The sequence below is a fragment of the Camarhynchus parvulus genome, chromosome 20, assembly GCF_901933205.1.
Source record: "Camarhynchus parvulus chromosome 20, STF_HiC, whole genome shotgun sequence".
NCBI classification, from domain to species: Eukaryota; Metazoa; Chordata; class Aves; order Passeriformes; family Thraupidae; genus Camarhynchus; species Camarhynchus parvulus.
In genome coordinates, this window is record NC_044590.1 from 13,334,703 (window position 1) to 13,355,026 (window position 20,324).

At 44.8% G+C, this 20,324-nt stretch overlaps 1 protein-coding gene across 1 annotated transcript; it reads right to left on the minus strand.

Moving 5' to 3' along the window:
• Positions 1-15,810: 15,810 nt before the first annotated feature.
• On the minus strand, positions 15,811-20,300 carry GDF5 (growth differentiation factor 5). Its single transcript, XM_030963145.1, has 2 exons — positions 19,404-20,300; positions 15,811-17,890 (listed from the first exon to the last, which is right to left on the minus strand). Exons 1-2 carry the CDS (start codon positions 20,035-20,037, stop codon positions 17,022-17,024), a joined length of 1,503 nt encoding a protein of 500 aa, XP_030819005.1. The 5' UTR covers positions 20,038-20,300; the 3' UTR covers positions 15,811-17,021.
• Positions 20,301-20,324: the final 24 nt, after the last annotated feature.

Below are 20,324 nucleotides of genomic sequence, written 5' to 3' on the forward strand. Positions count from 1 at the left end.
CGGCCCGGCCCCTTCCGCGGGAAGCGCCGGGCGGGCGGCGGCGTGAGGCGGGCGGGCACCGGGGCGCTGCCTCACAGGATCGTGAGCCTTCCCCGCCGTGAAACGAACCGATAATGGCACGCTCGAGAGAGTAATTATGTAGTTGTGTTTCCATGGGAAGGAGAGCACCTTTCCCTGCTATTTAAAGCGCAGGTTATAAGCTGCCCATGGGAGGTAAATGTTAAGGAAGCTTCCCATTCTGAAACGCCCTGGCAGTCACACTGCCAAAGGTCAGACACATTCACTGCTAGAACCGAAGCACCTCCACAATGGGAGGCTCAAATGAGCCGAAGGGTGTCCCTGCATTCCCCACTCTCACCCAGTCAGACCAGGTTTCCCACAGCAGAGTCTCACGGGTCTCATTCCACAAAACAATTTATTTGCGGCACAGGAACACAGAAACAGCTCGAGCCGGTGCCTCCAGGGAAGGACCTTTTGAACCCCTGGGCTGTTAGGCCTTCACAGTCTGAGCACAGCAAAGTCTCAGCTCTTTTTCGTGAGTCTCTGGCTAGTGTCCCCTTCTCTGTGTCCATCCACTTCCCTGGTTCCTGCTAGGTTTCATCACCTGGACCTGTCTTTGTGCCCTTTGTTAACCAGAGGCTGGCAGCTCATAGCTCCAACCCAGGGCTCAATCCACATTTCAATCTGCAGTTTGCAGGCCGAGTTACCTGGACCAGATTTATTTCTCAACAGTAAAGTCTAACAACAGCTTTCTGACCTCTCACATCTTGTGTAAGAGCAATCCCTCGATCTATTCAGTTTTGAAGCAAATTTTGCAACCAAATTGCAGAGCTCCAGTCCAGAAAGTGAATCAAAGCCCCTTTCCTGGGGAAGGGAAATACCTGTTCGTCCTGTTAGTGCTGCAGGTGATCATCTGCCTAGTGCTGGAAAAGGCCAGCAGGACTTTTCTGTCTTGGCACCTTTTGTGTGTGAGCAATCTTTGGATGTATTCAGTATTGGAGGTGGTATCATAAATTTTGGCAATGGACCCCTGAGTGGAAATAACTGTGCTTTTCCGTGGGAATGAGAGCCAGTAGCCTCAGGGCTCCAGGTGCAGACAGTGGGCTGCCCAACAGGAGGTAAAGACCAGCAAGACCTTTCTTTCTTGGAGCCTGTTGTGTTGTATCAATCCCTGTGCGTGTTCAGCCTTGGAGCTGAGTTCCTAATGCCAAACTGGGATCTGCATCTAAATGATGCCACCTTTCCTTGAGAAAGGAAGCACCTAGTCCTGTTCCTGGTGCTGCATATGATCATCTGCCCAATGGAAATGAAGGTCAGCAAGACTATTTATTTCAGAGTTGTGCAAGCCTGGGAGCTTGGTTATATTCAACAAATCCAGCATGCCCTAGCAGAATTTGCCCCACAAATTTTTTAGACGCAGAAATTCAGAATTAGGAACTTCCCAAGTACAGCCCCTCTATTAGGATCAGTTAGTAGTTTCCATACAGTTACATAACCCAGGAGCCTTTTTGACTTGTAGGCATGATGTAGGTATTACAATGAACATAGTTCACCTTTGGGATACATGGACCTTGAGTATTTTGCCAGGTTAGCAGTGTAGACATAGACTCACATCAACATCTTGATTTACTGTGTCCTTAAAGCTTGTTAGTTACAGGATGTCCATGGGCAGGGGATGCTCCTGCTCCCTGTTCCACTGATGGGGTCTCCTTTCTTGATCATTAGGCTTGAAAGTATACAAAGACCTTACACCAAAGAACATCCTGACTTAAGACAATCTTGACATATTCCACATTTTTGCAACAGCATGGGAGGCTCCAGGTCTGTGCTGGGGTTTGGTTTGGAAGGGGCAGAGGTGGCAGATCCATGCCTGCCCACTGCTGTCAGCCATGTCCTGGGGGACAGTGGCTCTGCCCCGGGGCAGCAGAGAGAGCAGCATGGAAGCAGCAGTAGCTCCCGTGGCTGAAGTTGGTGAGGCCATCCTGGCTGCCCCAAGTATCAGTGTGAGCCTGCACTCGTGTCACCAGGAAAACGTGGCAGAGCCCATCACCCAGAGCCCCCCAGAGCCAGCAGCTTGCTGCCAGGAGCCATCCCACCTGTCCCTGCTGCATACTCCCTTCCAGGAGCCATCCTGATGCCTGTCCCTGCTGCATATTCCCTGCCAGGAGCCATCTCACCTGTCCCCGTCCCGTGTTCCCTGCCAGGAGCCATCCCGCCTGTCCCTGTCCCGTGTTCCCTGCTCCTGGCTGCTGCTGGCACCAGCTTTCACGAGGCCACAGAGTGAGCCTGAGCAGTGATCCAATGGGGTGAAGCGAGCTGGCTTGTTTTGCCAGGTTAGGCTGAATCTGGATCACATCCACATCACCTCACAAACGCCAGTGCTGGTGCAGATGTGAGCAGCAGCAGCTGGGGCAGGCAGCGAGGCTGTGCGGCCAGCGGCAGCGCTGGCTTGGAGGGCTTAGGGAACTATAACTTTCTCCTCCTCTCTTTCCCAGCACGTTAACTGGGATGTCAGCTTCTCAGGAGGGCAGTAGCAGCTGCTTTAATGGCCCTGAAACTTCACAGTAGTCCTTAGAAATCTTTCATATGTTCTTAAATATCAGGCCTCAGGGGGCCAATGGAATCACCTGTCTGGACTTCTTATCCACAGGCATCCCAGATCCCTGTGCTTGCAGCTGGTCTTTCCCGAGATGTTCTGCCTCCCCACAGCTATCTGCTGAAAGGGGTTTAACTGTGTCTGACAAGCTGTTTAGTGAACAAGTTGTTCTGACACGAGGCAGGATGTTGAACAATGCAGGGGACCGTGGGATCTCTGTTGGTGAAATGCTACATTTCATTTTGTTCTTGTCCCTGCAGTGAATTCCAGGCAGGAAGGTTAAAGATGGTTTTGTTGTTTTATGTTTGCTTAGCTACCCTTCATGCATTGCACTCAAACCAATATTAAATACCATTGTTAGTAGCAATTTTTTTGTAGGAAGGTGATGGAGAGGAGTGATTACGCTTTTCTGAACCCTCTTTGCCATTAATGAGTTACAGCCATTAAAAATGACGATGCTTAAGAGGCCCTAAAGTGTGTAGTCGTGCAGAGAAAAGGCTCTTGCCACCAGCAGGGTCTCTCAGTGATGTGACATGGTCTGTCCACTACAGTGGACACTTTCCAACTCAGAGCTATGTCTGATAACTATTGACACTTACCTGGGTTTGTGTTAGTCCTACCTAATGATGCACAGAAAGATTCTGACACACTTCAGTTGGAGAAAGTTACTGTCCCACCTAAGATTCCTCTGCCTGTCACTGCTCCATGTAGCACCAAGCCCTTTCCCTGTCAATCTGTCTGAACACAGCTCCTTGAGGGAACAGAACAGCCTCTGATGGGACATGAACCCAGAAGACTTTGCTGTGGACCTGAGTTTCAATTTTAGTTTCAGTTCTGAAGGGATACCCTCAGTCAGAGCACTGGCAATTTATTCTCCTTTGCACACATTTTTGCTGTCCTCAAGCTCCTCCACTCAGCTTTGCTCAGTGGGCAGCTCCACAGCTGTGTGAGTCTTACATCTGTGATAATGAATTTTCCATGTGGAAGATTCCCGCTTCCTGGGAGATTGTCACCTGAGGCCACTAAAGAGACTGAGAAACTTGTTGTTATGTGTTTTCTGAAAGATGTTGGGGAACATCAACAATGGCCTCAGGAGCTCATGTGGCTGAACAGGAAAGAAGGATCAGAAAGGATATCATGATGTTTAATGTACATAATGAATTATAAAAGAAATTTCTTGTTATTTATAATAATAATTCATTTATTAATACATTATATTTAATGGGCCTCCTGATTTGGTCTCAATCCTATCTTCTCTTTAACCTCTCCCACGCTAGTTCAGTGGTCATTACTACAACTCTCTTTCCTTTTCGTCCAAATTAGGAAGGAGTGATAAATAACTTTTAAACAAAGACATCTAAATATTTGATCTTCCTGTCCTCCTCATTCCCCATCAGCACATAATTTTCTTTTAAATGTTAACATAGCACATGCTCTTCCTGTTTTCACACAGAAAAGCAGACTGATCATTTTTATGCAGGCCTGTGCTTTTATATTTTAAAATGTTAAATATGCAGGTTAGCTGACCATCTTGAATTAAATTTCTGTAACAGCATCTTGTATTTTTCTCTTCTTGGACACATGAAGAATCAAAATCAAGTGGATAAGGTAATTGTTAGCCCAACATTTGCTGTGGGGAACTCCCTCCTTCTGAAAAACAGAGCTTTAGATCAGGGCAAAAAGTACAAATATTTCAACTTCAATCTTTCCTCAGCTCATTCTGAAATTCCTGTCTAAGTAAAGATTTTAAATTGTATTAATTTTTCTTCTTTACCACCTGCTCCTGCTTCTGCAGAAGTAAAGTCAAAGGAATCTCATGGTCATGAGAGGAAAGAGGAACTGTCCATGTTGCCTGGGACAAGCAGGGCTGGGACCTTCTCACTAACAAGAAGGAAAATAATCCATATGGGTATTCCAGGACACTCTGGAGATCATGATAAAGAGAAACCCAATAGAAAAATTCAGTTCAAGTCCAGCAGGTCTTATTAATTCTGGTTCTGTTCCAATAGTGCAGGAGTGCCAGCTGGCCCCACAGCTACGTGAGTGTCTTTCCTGGTGCTCCAGGTTCTGAAAGGGTTGTTCTGTACGTCCCACCTGGCACTGCCTCCTGTCTCATGCACTCCTTTAGGACTGGAAGTGCAGATCAGTGATAACGTATACCTTGGAGCACTGGTATATGTGGATTGACTTCTTCCAGAGCTTTCCTGGATGTGTCTGCTCTGCTCTTAGCAGAACTCTGAGTTCCAGCAGAGTGGTGAGGGGCCATCTGACTGCAGGGGAAACCCGGGTTCACTGGATTCCTGTCTCTGGCTGTTGCTGAAGGAAAAGGGCTTTTCTAAGCTTGAACTGGTAGTTCATAAACAAATATGTCACACTTCGCTCTTGCAAAATTTTTCTCCTTTTCATATGGAGTAAATCTGAACACTACGAGATCAAGTCCACCCTTAGGAATATGTTACAAGCTGAAGAAGGACTTTTAATGGGAGAAAATTATATTTCAGCAACATAAAGGTGATTAGTCCTCCCCATAAGACTCAGTTTGGGGTGTCAGTGTGCATACATTTTTGTATTGCCATTTCTCAGGGAAAAAGCTATTTAAAAATATGAAATTAAGATGTATTTTTCAATAAAAATACAATGCTTACAATTCACTCTGGACTTTAAAAGGTTTGGCAAGTATTGAGATCAATTCCCTGATCTGGAATTCCTTGGCTAGAGGTGCACAGCAGTCCTTGCTCTGGTCTCCAGAAGGGAGTTACCCTTCTCCTGCACCAGTGCTGCAGGAGGAAAAGCAGACATGAAGCAGAGCAGGCTGCTCAGTGCTGCACCTCGCTGAGTTTGGTGAAGCCTGGCAAGCACAACCTGAACTCCATGGCTGAACTGTTCAGGAGGAGTAGAAATAGGACCTGGTTACTTTTTCCAGGCTTTTATATCCTAATGGCTGCTGCTACTGTTAAATATGATAAACTCCTATTTGTTCACGTTAGCCAGCCATCAATAGTCTCTGTTTGCTGGGCAAGCCCAGGACATTCCCCTCCCCACCTGTCAAATCTGGAGTGTGCTTTGGCACCCTGCCACTGCAGAGCCTCAACGACTTGAGCAGAAATGAGACATCCCAGTACTTAAGCTGCCTCTGTTTCATGAGCTTTTCTTCCCATCTGTCTGCTTTCAGAAGAAGAAAGTGTTTGCTGGTCAGAGAGGTTTTCCACTTGCGCCTCCTTCAGCTTTCCATTACCTCTCCGAGGTTATATGGGGTGCAGGGCTATACACTGTACTGTACTATATGCAGAGGTGTTCAGACTTAATTTATTCCCTTCTCCTGGATAAAGATTATTGCAGCTGTGTGTTTTGGAAAACTATCAATGAAGGGAGTTCAGCTCATACAACACACTTTCAATAGGGTACTGTACTCTATATTTCCAGGTTCTGTTTTAATTACACTTGCATATTACCTTGGAGGAAGCTGAAATCTGGAAAATGTTTTCTCATATACCATGTCTTAAACCTTCCTGACCTTCTGTTTTATACCAAGTACTTTTATGTTTGTGATGAAAACCATATAATACGGGGCAAGGTCTGGCTATCCGGGATAATCTACCAGAGACTGTCAGTCCTTCCTAGCAAAGATTGAGCAATTCTAACTGAGAAATGTCCCCACCATCCCTCACCCCACCACCTTCCAGCAGTCATTCCTTCTTCCCTCCCTTCACATGGCTCCCAACAAGAGCCCCATGCTTGAATAGGCCATGCAGTGGCAGGGAGAGGCTCCTGCTGCTCCAAAGAATCTTGAGGGACTGAGTTACAGGATGGCTCGTCCAGTGCCAGCATACTGCCTGTATCCCAGAAAAACAAGGAAAAGGCCCAGACTCATTAGAGGGGCTGTGTCCAGCAGTGCACTCATACAGCGTCTTGGAGGCTGGTGAGCCAGAGCAGCCCAGGAGCCCTTGGGGTGCCTGAACAGCTCCTCCTGGGCCAGCAGAGCAAATGCTGCTCTGGGGTGTCTGTACTGGCTGCACTGGGCACCACTGGAAAAAAAAAAAAAAAAACAAAAACAAACCCAGTGTCCAGAATTTAAACCTCCTCAAGACAGCTGGCACTGTGCTGGGGGAGCATGGCATTGGTGAGAACTCCAGCATGGCACATGCCCTCTCCCAGGAAGAAGTGGCTACAAGCAGGTTACAAGCAGGTTACAAGCAGGTTACAGAGGTGCCCTAAGGACTCATAGCAAGAGGTGCAAACCTCCCCCAGCGACCTGAGAGCGTGTGATTCTCAGGGCTGACAGCAGAACAAAATGTGTAGGAACCAGGCAGCTGGTCCAGAGCAGCTTTCAAGCCAACTTCAAATCCATGCACATCTTGATTTTCACATCCTTGGGTTGTCTGGAGATTGTTCTGGGAGAAAGGGTTTTAGTGAATATGTGTGAGCAGCAGAGGGTTTGTCAGTCCTCTGCCCAGCTCTTGGAACCCAGCACCCCACAATTCCAGAAGCACAAATTGCTGCCTGCATCCTTCTTCTATGACTTCTTGAGGAGCTCTCTCCTCCTGGAGGCATGGGATGGTGGCAAACCCTCCAGCTTGGGACCTTGAGCTCTCCTCTGGAGCCTGGCACTGACAGGGCTCATGAAGTCCCACCTTCACTTGTCCCAACACCTCACCCTAAAAAGCAAAGTAACTTTTACTTAATAATGAATAACAGGAATTACATAAATCATGTCAAGCAGAGACTTTTTAGTGGCACTGAACTGGTTTTTAACTCAGCTGTAAACAAGGATTTTCAACTCTGAGGCAAGAACTTATAAAATGGAAAGCTTTTCATTAGAAAGCAGTGATTATGGAAAAGCAGGGTTGGTCATAATAGAAAGCTGATTCTGAACTCCTAATGTGATGCTGGAACTGAGAGGGAAAGCTGATCCCCAGACTGTAAAGGTCAAAATCCAGTAAAAGTAGAAAGTTAGTAGTGCCTCTGTGGTGTTGATGAGACTGTTACTGCAACATTAAATGAGTTCTGGTGTTTACATATTAAAAGTATTTGGAGAAGTGAGAGCCTAAAGGAAAAAACCCAAGAAGAAAAAAAATCTGCTAATGAAAGTGCATAGCAGAAGCAGAACAAAGTCCATCGACCTCTTCCACAGAAAATAAGAGAAAAACATTCATCACAGTCTGCACAGGTAGAACAATGCCCATGGGAGTAAGTCTTTTCATACAGCAGACAAAGAAGCCAATTCAGTAATTCAAAGTGGAAACTGGACAGTAAGTAGAAATAGCTGCTTATTAAAAAATGAAGTGCTAATATTCCCAGAATTAGCTTAGAGCTGAATGTGGTGAGCTTTTTAAAACTTTCGGTCTTTAAATCAATCCTGGATCTCTCTTTCCAAATATGTAATACCCAGCTATTACATAGCGTCATTTAATTCCACGGAACTCTAAATATAGGTTCTTTTAAAAAATAGATGGGAAAGGGGGCACCAATCAGACAGCCATGCTCCTCTAAAGGACAGTGGCCAGCCCCTGTAAGTCCCACTGGTTTGAGCCACCATGTCCCAGTGTACCAGTTTACTCAGAGTTTTGGGCTTCATGTGGAAGAATGGTTTTGCCAAGTTAGACCATGGATCCATGGAGCTCATCATCTATAGGGAACAGGAGATCCCTACAAAGAAAATAAAGACAGGACAAATGTGCAGCAAGGTTTTCTTGGCAGAGCTCTTGAACTTCCAGCTGCCAGGAGCTCAGAAAGTCCCATGGACTGATGGTCAACAGCTTTTAATGGATTTTTCTTCCTTTTTTTTTTTCAAACATGTACAAAATTTAGCATTCGAACCAGGCTGTGCTCAGGACTTCTGCAGCTGGGCAACCCTGAGGGAATCAGTGTCTTTCTGCTTGCTTCAAGCCTGTCGTGAGCCACTATCATTTGGTACTGTGGTTCTTGTTTGGGAGAAAACTTGCTCCCAGTTCACATTCTTAGTCCTCACCACTTTTCCTTCTTGCCCAGACACCTTTCACTGAAGGGCTCCAGTCTCATTACTTCTCTCACAGAAGCTGTTTCATCCTTCCTGTCTTTCTTATTGCCCTTCTGCAGCTCTTTTGTATCCCAAAGTGTTTCAGAGTTGTGTGCAGTGTCTGCATCTTGTCTTCTTATTTATTCTCTATTTCCTTCTCAGTCATTTCTAAAGTTGTATTTGCTTCCCTGATTGCTGTAAAAACTGAGCTGACACTCAGAAGTAATTTTTTTTACCTGGAGTAGGTAGAGTTCGTCAGGCCAAATGATCCTCATTGTGCTTCTTGCCCTTATCACCTGCAAATTGAATTGCTATTCTTCAACAACATTTTTAGATTCAATCAGTATCAACAACCCCATAATTTGATTATGATTGCCTGTTCAGAACAGTCACCCTTTAAAGTACTGAATTAAGTTCCTTTTCTCTTGAGACTCCCAAACCTCTGGAATTTCCCCAAAATCCCAAGATTTATTAAAAATCAGTAGGCTTACTGGGGCAGGTGAAATGTTTTAAAACTCTGACAATGCCAGCACATGCTCCTCATCACTTTCTTATCTTACTGGCATGGGGAATATTTCATTACTGTTGCAAGAAGTGAATTATTCCTTATGGCTTTTTCTCTTACCAAAAATATAATGTTTTGAGAGACAGATAGCCCCACTGTGTTTTGAGATAAAGAGCAGGTTATTTTTCTAGAATTCCAAAAAATCAATTTATGTTTAAAGTTTCTGTGCCACTGGAAGATTCCATCTTCTATTTTCTGGAGCTTACTGATCAAATATTATTATGCTCAAGTCCTTTCTTTCTCTCCTCTCTCCTTCCTCACATTCAGTGTTTGTTGCCTGTTTCTTGACTAATCCAGCAGCTGTTCTCACAATGCTCCTGAACCGCCAGGCTGCTGAACCAGCTGTTTACCTAACAACACAGGAAGTAAAATAATCAGTCAAAGGTGGAAGCATGTACTTTAAGTCCTTCCTCGAGGTCATATCAGCTATTCCCCAGGGGGTGTACAGGGGTAGGTGTCTGTCTCAGCCCTGCTTTGCACACTGTCCAGCTTCACGCTAGTGGGGCACAGGCAGGAATGTGACTTTCCCAATAGCAGTGGGAGACATGGGGAGTTCCCCCTCCTGGTGCCTCCAGGCAGGCAGAAGTGCAGCGGGGAAAAGGAACTGGGCCCAAGCTCTCATCACCTTGGCAATTAAAAAACCTCCCAACAAACCCAGGGACTCTTGTGTTTAATAGGAGCCTCTCCACTCCTTTTTCTCCTGCACAGCGTGATCCTCTCGTGCCTGCAGCTGAATCCCAGCAGGACAGAGGGACCCAAACACCAGCCCCTGTCCCCAGCCAGGAGGCTCATTTGGGACACTGTGCCTGGTGTCACTCACCAGCTCCTGCCTGGCACAGAGGCTTCAGCTCACTCTCCCAGGGCCTGGCTCTGCCCTCGTGCTGCTGGGAATGCTGCTCACTTTAGTGCTCTGCACAAAAATGCCAAAGTTAAGCACTTTGTAAAGTCCAGAGCTACCTTTAACCCCAGGCTGCATGTCCTAGGAGAAGAGAGACTGTTTGTGCCTGGGGCCCAGCTATGCCATCTGTGATCCACCCTGAGGTCTCATAAATGAAAGTCCCTTGTTCTCCAGAGTCAGGTTTCTAACCCCTGTGAGTTTGAACTCCCACCACAGCACACATGGCCACAGTCAGTGTTGTGGGAAAATTACTGCTGGTTCTGTCTGTTCAATGCCACTGTCAGAAGTTATTTGCCTCTGCTGAGCTTCTGAAATATTGTACCAGCAAAGGTGTGGCCAGCAGGACCGGGGCAGGGATCATCCCTGGGCACTGGTGAGGCTTCACCTCAAATCCTGGGACTAGTTCTGGATCCCTCATGGCAAGAATGACATTGAGGGGCTGGAGCATGTCCAGAGAAGGGCAGGGGAGCTGGGGAAGGGTGTGGAGCACAGGTGTGATGACAATGAGCTGAGAGAGCTGGGTGGGTTCAGCCAGGAGAAAAGGAGACTCAGGAGGGAAGGAAATTGTAGCCAGGTGGGGGTTGGTCTCTTCACCCATGTAACAAGTGACAGGACAAGAGAAAACATCCTCAAGTTTTGCCAGGTTGGATACTGAGGTCAATTTTTCATAGAAGGGGTGATCAGTCATTGGACAGGCTGCCCATGGTAGTGGTGGGGTCACCATCCCTGGAGGTGCTCAAAAACATGTGGATGTGGCACCTGGGGACATGGGTTAGTGGTAAACCTGGCAACGTTGGGTTAAGGGTTGGACTTCATGATCTTGGAGGTCTTTCCCCAACCTTAATGATTGTGTGATTCCATGATCCAGCCCCCTCTTGCTCTAAGCCTGCAGCAGTTTCTGGCCTGGAGCTCTCAGGAAAGCCCTGGAAGCCGCTAGCATGGAAAGGACAGGAAACTGCTAAGAAAGAATTACTTTCACCAAGCCCTCAAAATAAGGGGTTTTTTACCTGGTAGGCACATAGAGAGAATCATAGAATCATTTAGGTTGGAAAAGACCTCTGAGATCATTGAGTCCAACCTTCAACTGATCCCTACATTGTCAACTAAACCATAGCACTGAGTGTCACATCCAGTTGTTTCTTCAACAGCTCCAGGGATGGTGACTCCACCACCTCCCTGGGCAGCCCCTGGCAATGCTTGACAACTCTTTCTGTGAAGAAATTCTTCCTGGTGGCCAACCTGAACCCCCCTGGCACACCTTGAGTCTTTGTCCTCTTGTCCTGGTGTTTGTCACCTGGATGTGTCAGTTCCCCCTGCAGCCCTGCCACCCACCCAGCTCCTGTACACTTGGAGGTGCATCCACTCTGCAGTTCCTCCTGTGTTTGCCCCACCTTAATATTCAGTCCTTCACCCAGTCTCAGCCCCTGCTGTGGGGGCTGCCTGTCTGTATCCCCCCAAGAGCCACTTGTCCCGAGGTCCTCTCCCGCAGCCACATTCCCTTGGAGCACCTCCTCCTGCTGCTTCTCCCCTCACTGCCTTTAGCCCTTAAATCCTCCCTCGCTGGGTTCCTGTAACCTGATCGCCAACCCTAGAGTTAATGACTTCTTTGCCAGCTGAAGTTTATGAGCCTTGTTTCACCTTTGCAGAAAAGAGAGCTGTGGGGAAGGTACCCATCCCCTCTCTCAGCATGGGGAGGACCCAAGTTGTGCTTCTCTTCTAAAATTTCTGGAGAAAGATTAATGTTTTGAAGGCATTTGCATGAGCAAACTGAAATGTCTCTGGTTTTATCAGTTAAAGCCTTATTTCTGACTTTATGCCACAATCAATGGCATTGTGTAAAAACAGGCAGATGGAAACTGGATGTGCAGAAGCAATGCCTTCATTTTAGTTCCATTTGATTTGTTTAATAACATTTCTCTTGCAGTCTGATGGGCAGAGGCTGCTCAGCCTGGATTCCTGGATGCAAATTATGGCTCAAGATATTATATCAAATAGATTCTAAGAGAAAAAAACAGTGAAAAGAACATTTTCTGTCCCCTAGCAGAGGGTCAGCCAATTAATCACTGTTATTGTTGACTAAGTCATTTTTTCTTGACAGCTGTGCCCTTCAAAATGACATCAGGGGAAACTGAATCCATTTGCATTACTTCAGCTGGCCAAATCACTGCAGAAAGTTGAAACTAGTTCTGAAAAAAAAACAACCAGGCAAACAGGGACATCAGTGAACTCGGAATGACAGAATAAATGGGCTATTCTGAGTACTCAGCAAAGTGCATTTACTGCTCTGTATTTACTGTTTTTCAAAAAATGTTAAGATTTTTGTTTATTGGATTTGTTGAGAAGCAATGAAATCTCCTGCAATTTTATTTTTAAATATCATTTTACTACCCAACAGCAATAGTAAATCCATAAAATAACACGATTGACCAGGACTATGGAGTAAGAAAAAATATTGTTTGCTTTGTACATTCTTATTAGTCTTGGCTAAGATGTTATAAAAGCAGTATCTTTTAACACCTTTTATTATACAAGGGTCAAGGGGTTTTTATGTTTCTTAAAGAAAGCTTCAAATAGCCCACATAGTGGGTTCCTGCATCTTTCATATGGCTGCTGTATAAACAAGCCCATTTTACACAGGAAATGACATAACCATGTAAAAGTGTACACGGAGTTTAGGCACATATTCAAACACTAATGGGAATGCATTGTTTTCAATGGCATACTTTTATGTTTACCTATTGAGCTTAGTACCCATATTTTAGCCAAATACAACAAAAATTATCCACACATACCTGTCTTATAGTGTACTGTTTATTTGAAATTTGGACCTTCACAAAGACTCTCGTGGGACAGATAATGACCCTAAAAAGTAAATACAAATGAGGCATTCTCAGTGAGAGAGTGAAACCTGCCATCATAAAGGTGGAAAGCTAAACTTTTAACCTGTATTGCTTTACAGCTCAGGTTTCTGCCATCCAGTTGCTCACACCACCTCACCCATGGGAAGAAAGCCGTAACAATAATTTAGGGTGTCTATCTTTGCACATTATATAATGACCTGGCTTAAGAAAGTAGTGCCAAACTCCTGCAGTCATAGAATCACCGAATCACCCAGGTTGGAAAAGACTTCCACTAAACCACATCAGCAAATGTCACATCTGCTTGTTTGCTGAACTTCCAGGGATGGGTGACTCCACTTCCTTGGCCAATGTCAGGTTCCCTGTTTCTCTCCAGTTTCTGTGCCGTGTCAACTCCAGGGTGTGCCTTGTTCCTAAACCCCTGGGTTTGGAGGGGAATGAAGATTGAGTGAACCCTGCCTGGGTCTTTCTTTTGTGCCCATCCATGCCATTCGTGTACCCGGGGAAGTTTCAATGCCTTTGTCCACATGCCAGGTCACTGAAACTGAAACTGCCAGGTAAGGTCTTGACAAGATTGGCAACAATTTGTGAGAAGACAAAAGTTCGTGCCAGGGGATTCCAATGCCTCCAGCAATGTACCAATAAAGCACCTACAGGCTAGTACACATTTACACCATGGGCAAAGTCAGTAGAGCATTCCAGAACAAAATAGTGTAGAACTGCAATTTCCAGACTTATCAGACAATTTCACAATGTAAATGCAAAAGGACACACTGGTCATCGCAATATTGGTTTATAGCTAATGGTATCAACAAAGAATGCTCAAATTTAGACCTAAAAGTAAAATAAACCCTACCTTATTCCTATGTCCACGATTATAAACTCCTCACTTTGAGCTGAACTAAACTTGAGCAGTGCCAGGCCTGTCCCTTCTGGATATCACCATATTTGAGAGATCAGCCAAACAAACTGAATGTCATGTTACCTCCTAACCCAGGACACTTGGGCTTAAACTGCTTCTGTTTTGGCCAAAGCCATTTTTGAAGCAGTAATAATCCATTATGATTCCAGCATTTTACTGTCTGTACCTTCAAATTTGTTTAAACTGACATTACAGACCTACTGACGGTTTAATTTTTTATTTTCCTTTCTAGGTATAACTTCCACCAAGCAGAATGTAGGCTTTTGAATGATTACCAAAAGGGTGTTTGTTAAGACTTTAGTTTGACAGTATTTTTTTTCATTTTTCCTCAGATCATACTGTTTGCTTTGGGATAATTGCAAAACCATGGCATATTTTTCCATTTAGATGCTGATACATACTCAATTTAAATACCATTTACCTGAGCTTTTATTTTGCTTTATTCATGCAATGAAAAACTCATACAAGGACAGCAAGAAAGAACCTCAGAGAGGTTTATACCTATTAGGTTTTAGAAACTTTCTATTGCGACCAGCCTCACCAGGACTCTCAGGCTGGTCACCAGCTCTGCAGCGTGAACTGAACAGGAATTTTCCTCCTCAGATTTCCAAACTATCATGCCTCATGTGTAACACCAGTCCTCCTGTCCACCACACTTGTTACAGCACTTGATGAATCCAGGTGTACCGAAGCAAACTGCCCCGTGCAGGCAGTCCTAATCCCAGGAGTTAACTTGTCTTAGCTTAGATTTGCTTCAAGTGTATTTAAATAGGTGGTATTTGCTATTTTAAACTGATCACCCTTAGCCATTGAGGGAACATGCCTGTGTGGTTAGAAACTGGCATGGCACAGCTGTGTCTCAAAGGTCAGAGCAGAGATTTCCTTGGGAATGTGCAAACAGCATTCCCAGAGAGTGAGAGCAGTACTTGCCTAAGGAAAAAAGGAGACAACCCTTTGTCATGGTCATTGAGCAAACCTCTCCAGGAGATAGGTGGAGCCAGTGCTAGAGGAAGCTGCAAACACACCTGAGAACAGCCAGGAGCTGGAAAAGAACTCTTTGAACAGATCAGGAAAAAAAAAAAGCCTGGGCTGCCCTCCTGGCTTTGGACTTGGCAGGGAAATGTTTTCCCTCCTACTGTAGCAACAGTAAAAATCAGCAGTATTTAAATCAGGTTTAGTAAAGCTTAGACTTGTAGTTTTGAAAGACTGGCTGGTGAAAGGCAGGTAGTGCTGGGGCCAGTAATGCTGTGCCTGGCCTGAGGCTCCATGAGGATGAGGAAGAGCAGGACCTGGGAAGGGACACAGAGAGTCCTGAAGGGAGATGGGGAATCCCTGCAGGCAGTCCTGACCCACCAAAAAGACCCATAAAACACCCGAATTTCTATGTGCCTGCTGCCCTGCTGGGCATTCACCATCGGGGCAGGGGCAGCTTTCTGGTCCCCAGGTTTGCAGCAGGTGGGCAGTGCCTGCAGGCAGGAAAACCAGGCAGTGTGAGCCCCTCCAAGCCATGCAGTGTCAGTCTCTGCAGGCAGGAATGATGGCACTGAGCAAATCCCACAGACCAAATCTCCCTGCGGGGCTGTTCTGCATCCCTGAGCTGCAGGGAAGGGCACAGGGCAGGTCCCCTGCATAGGGATTCCCCAGGTCCCTGGCAGCAAGGCTGCTTATCCAGGTACATTAAGCTGGTTAAAGGCTGAACTGCCCAGAGAGTGCAGGAGAAAGGGCAGAGCTTTATGTCACTGTTTATGGCCATTGATCAGAAATTTAGGATGGTTTGCTGCTGGTGTGAGCTGGAACATGTCCAGACTGGGGTACTGAGCAGAAAGACCTTGGGGACTGTACTCAGCTCCCTGCCTCTACCACACCAGTGATGCTGTGCAGAGCCAGGAAATCTTATGACTCGATGGTCTAAGAAATACCAAACCTTAGCATTTATATTTTGTACTGTGGATAAACTTCTTCAGTAATTTCTGTTTGTTCATAGGACCTTTCTGATCCATCTGTAGCTGAATATTTGGTACCTATTTTGGGGGTGGAAACATACAGGGGCAATCCCATATATAATCCATGTCTGTAACAGATAAAGGGGATATAAAAGCACACAGCCCTTGGAGGCTGGAATAAATGGATACCAAAGCTCTTTTGCAACCATCTGCATAACTCATTTTTGCCCCAAACACATGAAGTCATAGTGTCATTCCCCACTAGATCAAACCAGGCCTTCCTTTCAGATCTTTCTTTCAATGTTTCCACAGTTTCTCTCTGTGGCAGCAAAATACACAGACATGTTTTGCATACCCCTGGTATTCTGCTGCATGGAAAAGTCCCTTTCACTTGTATTTATTGTACAAAAACAATTTCTTAATTGTGTTATAATTATGCAGAGTTGGACAGCTAGGCACAATGCAGCACTATGTCAATAATTTATTACATCTTATGCCATAATTGAACACTTTTACTATGAGCATTTGAGAACAACTTGGACCTTATACAGAATAATATATTTTGCTACATAATAATGGAAAGGTGGATACTTAAGAAAGATGTGTAGCTTGGAGGAAAACATACATGGAAACAAATACCTCCTGCATCACCTATCTTTATGTAACACTTAAAACTAAGCCAACATATTATATTTAATGACCCCTTTTTATATATGCATAGTTTCAAGAGCTAATCAGAAGGAAATCATATTACAGTGCAACTATTTACACCAAGATGGGGGCGCACCAGAACACAACAAGTCTTGTCAACATTGGGACTCTTTTCTCACATTTATGAATGGACAAAGCGCATGGGAATCAGATAGAAATTCATTCTCAAGAACAATGTTCAAGGAACATACAGGTCATATCCACAGCTCACTGATATCATCTCTATCCACTGCCTCGAGGCTAAAAGCAAGAGATCTCAAGGTGTATAGGTATCATCTTCTCTGTCATGGACTTCACTTAGAGTCAGTCCTGTGTTGCCAGCGGCACAGGGCCTTAAATCCAGCTGTGTGACAGCATCCAAATGCTACTGCAATATGTCCATGGAGAGACACAGAAACACTGGATTTATTGCTGCATCCTTGTAAACACACTTGCCCTAGGGGTAAGAAATCTAGTTAACCTTGTTTGAGAAGAAGTTATGGCCAATGTGTCAAATTACCTTTCATAACATATTCACGTGAGCAGCTGCTCTGCTACCTGCAGCCACAGGACTCCACCACCATGTCCTCGTACTGCTTGTAGACCACATTGTTTGCAGAGTCAATGAAAAGGATGCTGATGGGGCTCAGCCGGGTTGGGACACAGCAAGTCGGGGGTGTGGACTCAGGGTCCATGGAGTTCATTAAAGTCTGGATAACTGCATGGTTGGTGGGCTCCAGGTGGGACCGCAGGGGGAATTCACAGAGCCCTTCGCAGTGATACGCCTCATACTCCAGGGGGGCTATTATCCAGTCATCCCAGCCCATATCCTTAAAATTCACGTGGAGGGCTTTTCTGCTACACCTCGCCTTCAGATTCTTGGTGGGCCTCTTGCCTTGCCGTGTTGCTAGAGGAGCTCTTCTCTTCCGCCTCTGGTTGAATAAGTACTCATAAACAGTTTTGTCATCTTGGCCGGATCTAGCTTTGATTTCATTGAAGAATAAGTCTCTTTTTTTCGTCCTCCCAAACACCAAGAACAGAGCCTTTTCATTGACCTGTCTTCCTGTTCTATTAAATCCCACACTCCTGAGATCAACAGCTCTCCCCCTGTCAAAAGTTTCCAGTTCAAAACACAAGTTAACCAAGTTTTTAAAGTTTCTGAAAAGTTTCCAGATATCAAACACTTCCCACTTGGGTGTATCGGTGATGCTGACAGTCCGAGAGTCCAAGAGTGTTGAGGCTTGTCTATTTGTAGAGCAACTAAATAATTTTACTTGGGAAGTTTTTCCAGAAGAATGAGACTTCCAGGTATCAGAAGGTTTTTTTCTCAATATTCGAAGCTCTGCTCCCAGCAAACCATCTTTTTCTAATGCACTGATGTCAAAAATATATTTTTGTTTTCTTATAGTTGGTGCTCGCTCATCTAAAAAAAAAGCACACAGATTTTTAAATGTATATCAAGCACAGAGCAATATCACTTATTCAGTTCTTAATGGTTTTCCTCAAATTTGCTTATAAGCCTCAAAGTTAGCCCACTGAACTGAAAGAGCAATTTCTGTCTAAGGGATCAGCCCCATGCAGGGATTCAGAAGAACTCAGGGACTCACCAGAGAAATAAGTTTCTGAGTCTGCCTTGTAGAAATCTTCTTTCTATTACCAGTGGGCATTTTCTACCTTCAAAGTTGTGATTAGCCAGTTGAAAAATAATACCTATTTACCACTTATATTCTACTTAAATTACTGAAAGAGAGCTTCAGTAGTGGCCAGGCCTTATGAGCAAATTTACCCTTAGATGATGCAATAGTAAATTAGTCCTTTAAAACCAGCCTCCCCAGGAACTGCCAGACATAAGGATAATTGCCTAATTAACTAAACCCCACATAATTCACAATTTTTCAAACTGGGCATAAAAAAATTCTTCTCTTTATCCTGACTTTACATTCGCTTGCTTCGGGTGGTGAAGAATATGGCTGAGCCATATTCATTGCAGTGAGGTGACATTAACAGAGCCTTCCAGTGGCAAGCTGGGAGCCTGAAGGCAGCACTTGTGAGCAGTGCGTCCTCCCTTCCCAGCAGCCAAGCTATTAATGAAGAGATGGCAAACAAACCCAGTCCTGGTGAGTCTTTCATCACAATTCCTTCACCAGCTGTGTTGCTTCCTTGAGAATATGACAAATGTCACTGGAAGCAAGATGGGGCTCCCAAAGCAGGGTGGGGAGGTGAACATCATGCACTGGGGGTCTGGTTATTTCTCCTGTAAAAGCAGACATTTGCCCAAATTTCCAGAAGTGTTTGGAACAGGAATGTTGAGCTGCAAGTTCTGGAGTCCTGGATGTTATTACCGTTGGTAGCCTGTGGTGAGCTGTGGGCTCCTTGGTGCCACCTGAAAGTTTCAAGGTAGTAGAGATACACTCCCCCACAGGATAATGACCCCTGGGTCTGCAGTGTAGTTCCTCACAATTCTACCTTGAACAAACCAGACTGGGCTTTTTGGTTTTTTTTGTTTTTTTTTTTTTTTTCACAGAATAGCTCTATTCTTAGCATATTGTATGTTTTTAGGCACACTACAATCTAACATTAGCTGTTTCCATGAGCTAGATTCCAGCTAGCTAGAAAGAAAATAAGACAAAAATCCGAAAGGTTTTTGAACACCTAAGCATGCAAAGACTGATTGATTTTCAACAATATGCATCTAAAATACTTCCTAAATGTTTTCTTTGGCTGCCACACAACCATCTAGTTCTGCCTGTAAATGAGTTTTCCAAGATAAGTCAGGAGGACAAAATCTGCAGCAAACTTGTGTGATTTCATTTACATTAAAAAGAGCCCTTTGACTTTTCCAAAGCATGATTATTTTCCAATACTCTCTGCATTTATAAGCACACTCAGACATCTCTCTCTGTCCACACTCACTCACACACAAGCTCCTTTCTTACCTTGTCCTTTGTCTATAAAGCTGGTTATTGTATTGGCAAGTCCAGCCTCCAGTTTTACACTTCCATTAACACCCTTTCTTTCTGCATCTGAGAGAGTCCTGTACAAAGAGAGCATGTATTCATGTGGCGTTATCGGGGGATGTCGGAAAGTTTCCTTAGCTTCCCTCTGGGTTACAGGCTCTTTAGTCTTTTTGGTTTTGAAAGAATCACTGTCAGTACTGCTTGTGCCAGTTTTTTTCAAAGCCACCTTGCTGCTAAAATTTTGAACCTTTGGAGTCACTGTCCTTACTCCAGAAGGTCTGCTGGGGAGATGTCCTACCTTGCCCTCCGTGGCTGCTGTTCTTGAGGGAACCTTCTTTGAGTCATCGTTCTTGGCCAGCAGAGCTCCAGCCTGAACAGCACTGCTTTTAGTCCTGGCCTTTGAGGTCCCAGCACTGTATCCATGGCTTGCAGTCCTCAATGTACCTGCCCGTGCAGAGGGATTCCTCTCCTTTCCTTCTGCTTTCAAAAAACCTAGTTTAGATCCTGGATTACCCTGGCCTGCTTCAGAATTACTCAGCGCTCCAGGAACTAGATCCAGAGACAGCCAAGTCAAATGCCAAAGCAGTAAAGTGAGAAAATGCAGGATTTTCATCCTCTGGTCTTCCTCTGAATGCCACTAAAGAAAAACTCAGAAAAGGTTCCTCCAGTTTGGCAGAAGAAAACATGAAAGAAATTAAAAACCAAAGTTAGCAAAAATGATTTTCGTTTGAGATTAAAACATTTCAGATATTGTTGTTCAATACTTGTATCCAGTCCCATAGTGGAAATGCTCATGTACTCAGATATGATCTCCCCTGACTTCAGTTAGCAGCTATAAAGAACTTGTTCTTGAAAAGAGAAAGTTTACCACCTCGTTTTCTTCTGTAAAACTGACTGAAA

Bases quoted from the DNA above. Each gene is read 5' to 3' on its own strand.
- GDF5 (XM_030963145.1), bottom strand. From the start codon at position 20,037: ATGAAAATCCTGCATTTTCTCACTTTACTGCTTTGGCATTTGACTTGG. The intron at 17,891-19,403 runs GTAAGAAAGGAG...CTTTTTTTTTAG, and splicing joins CTTTATAGACAAAGGACAAG to ATGAGCGAGCACCAACTATA.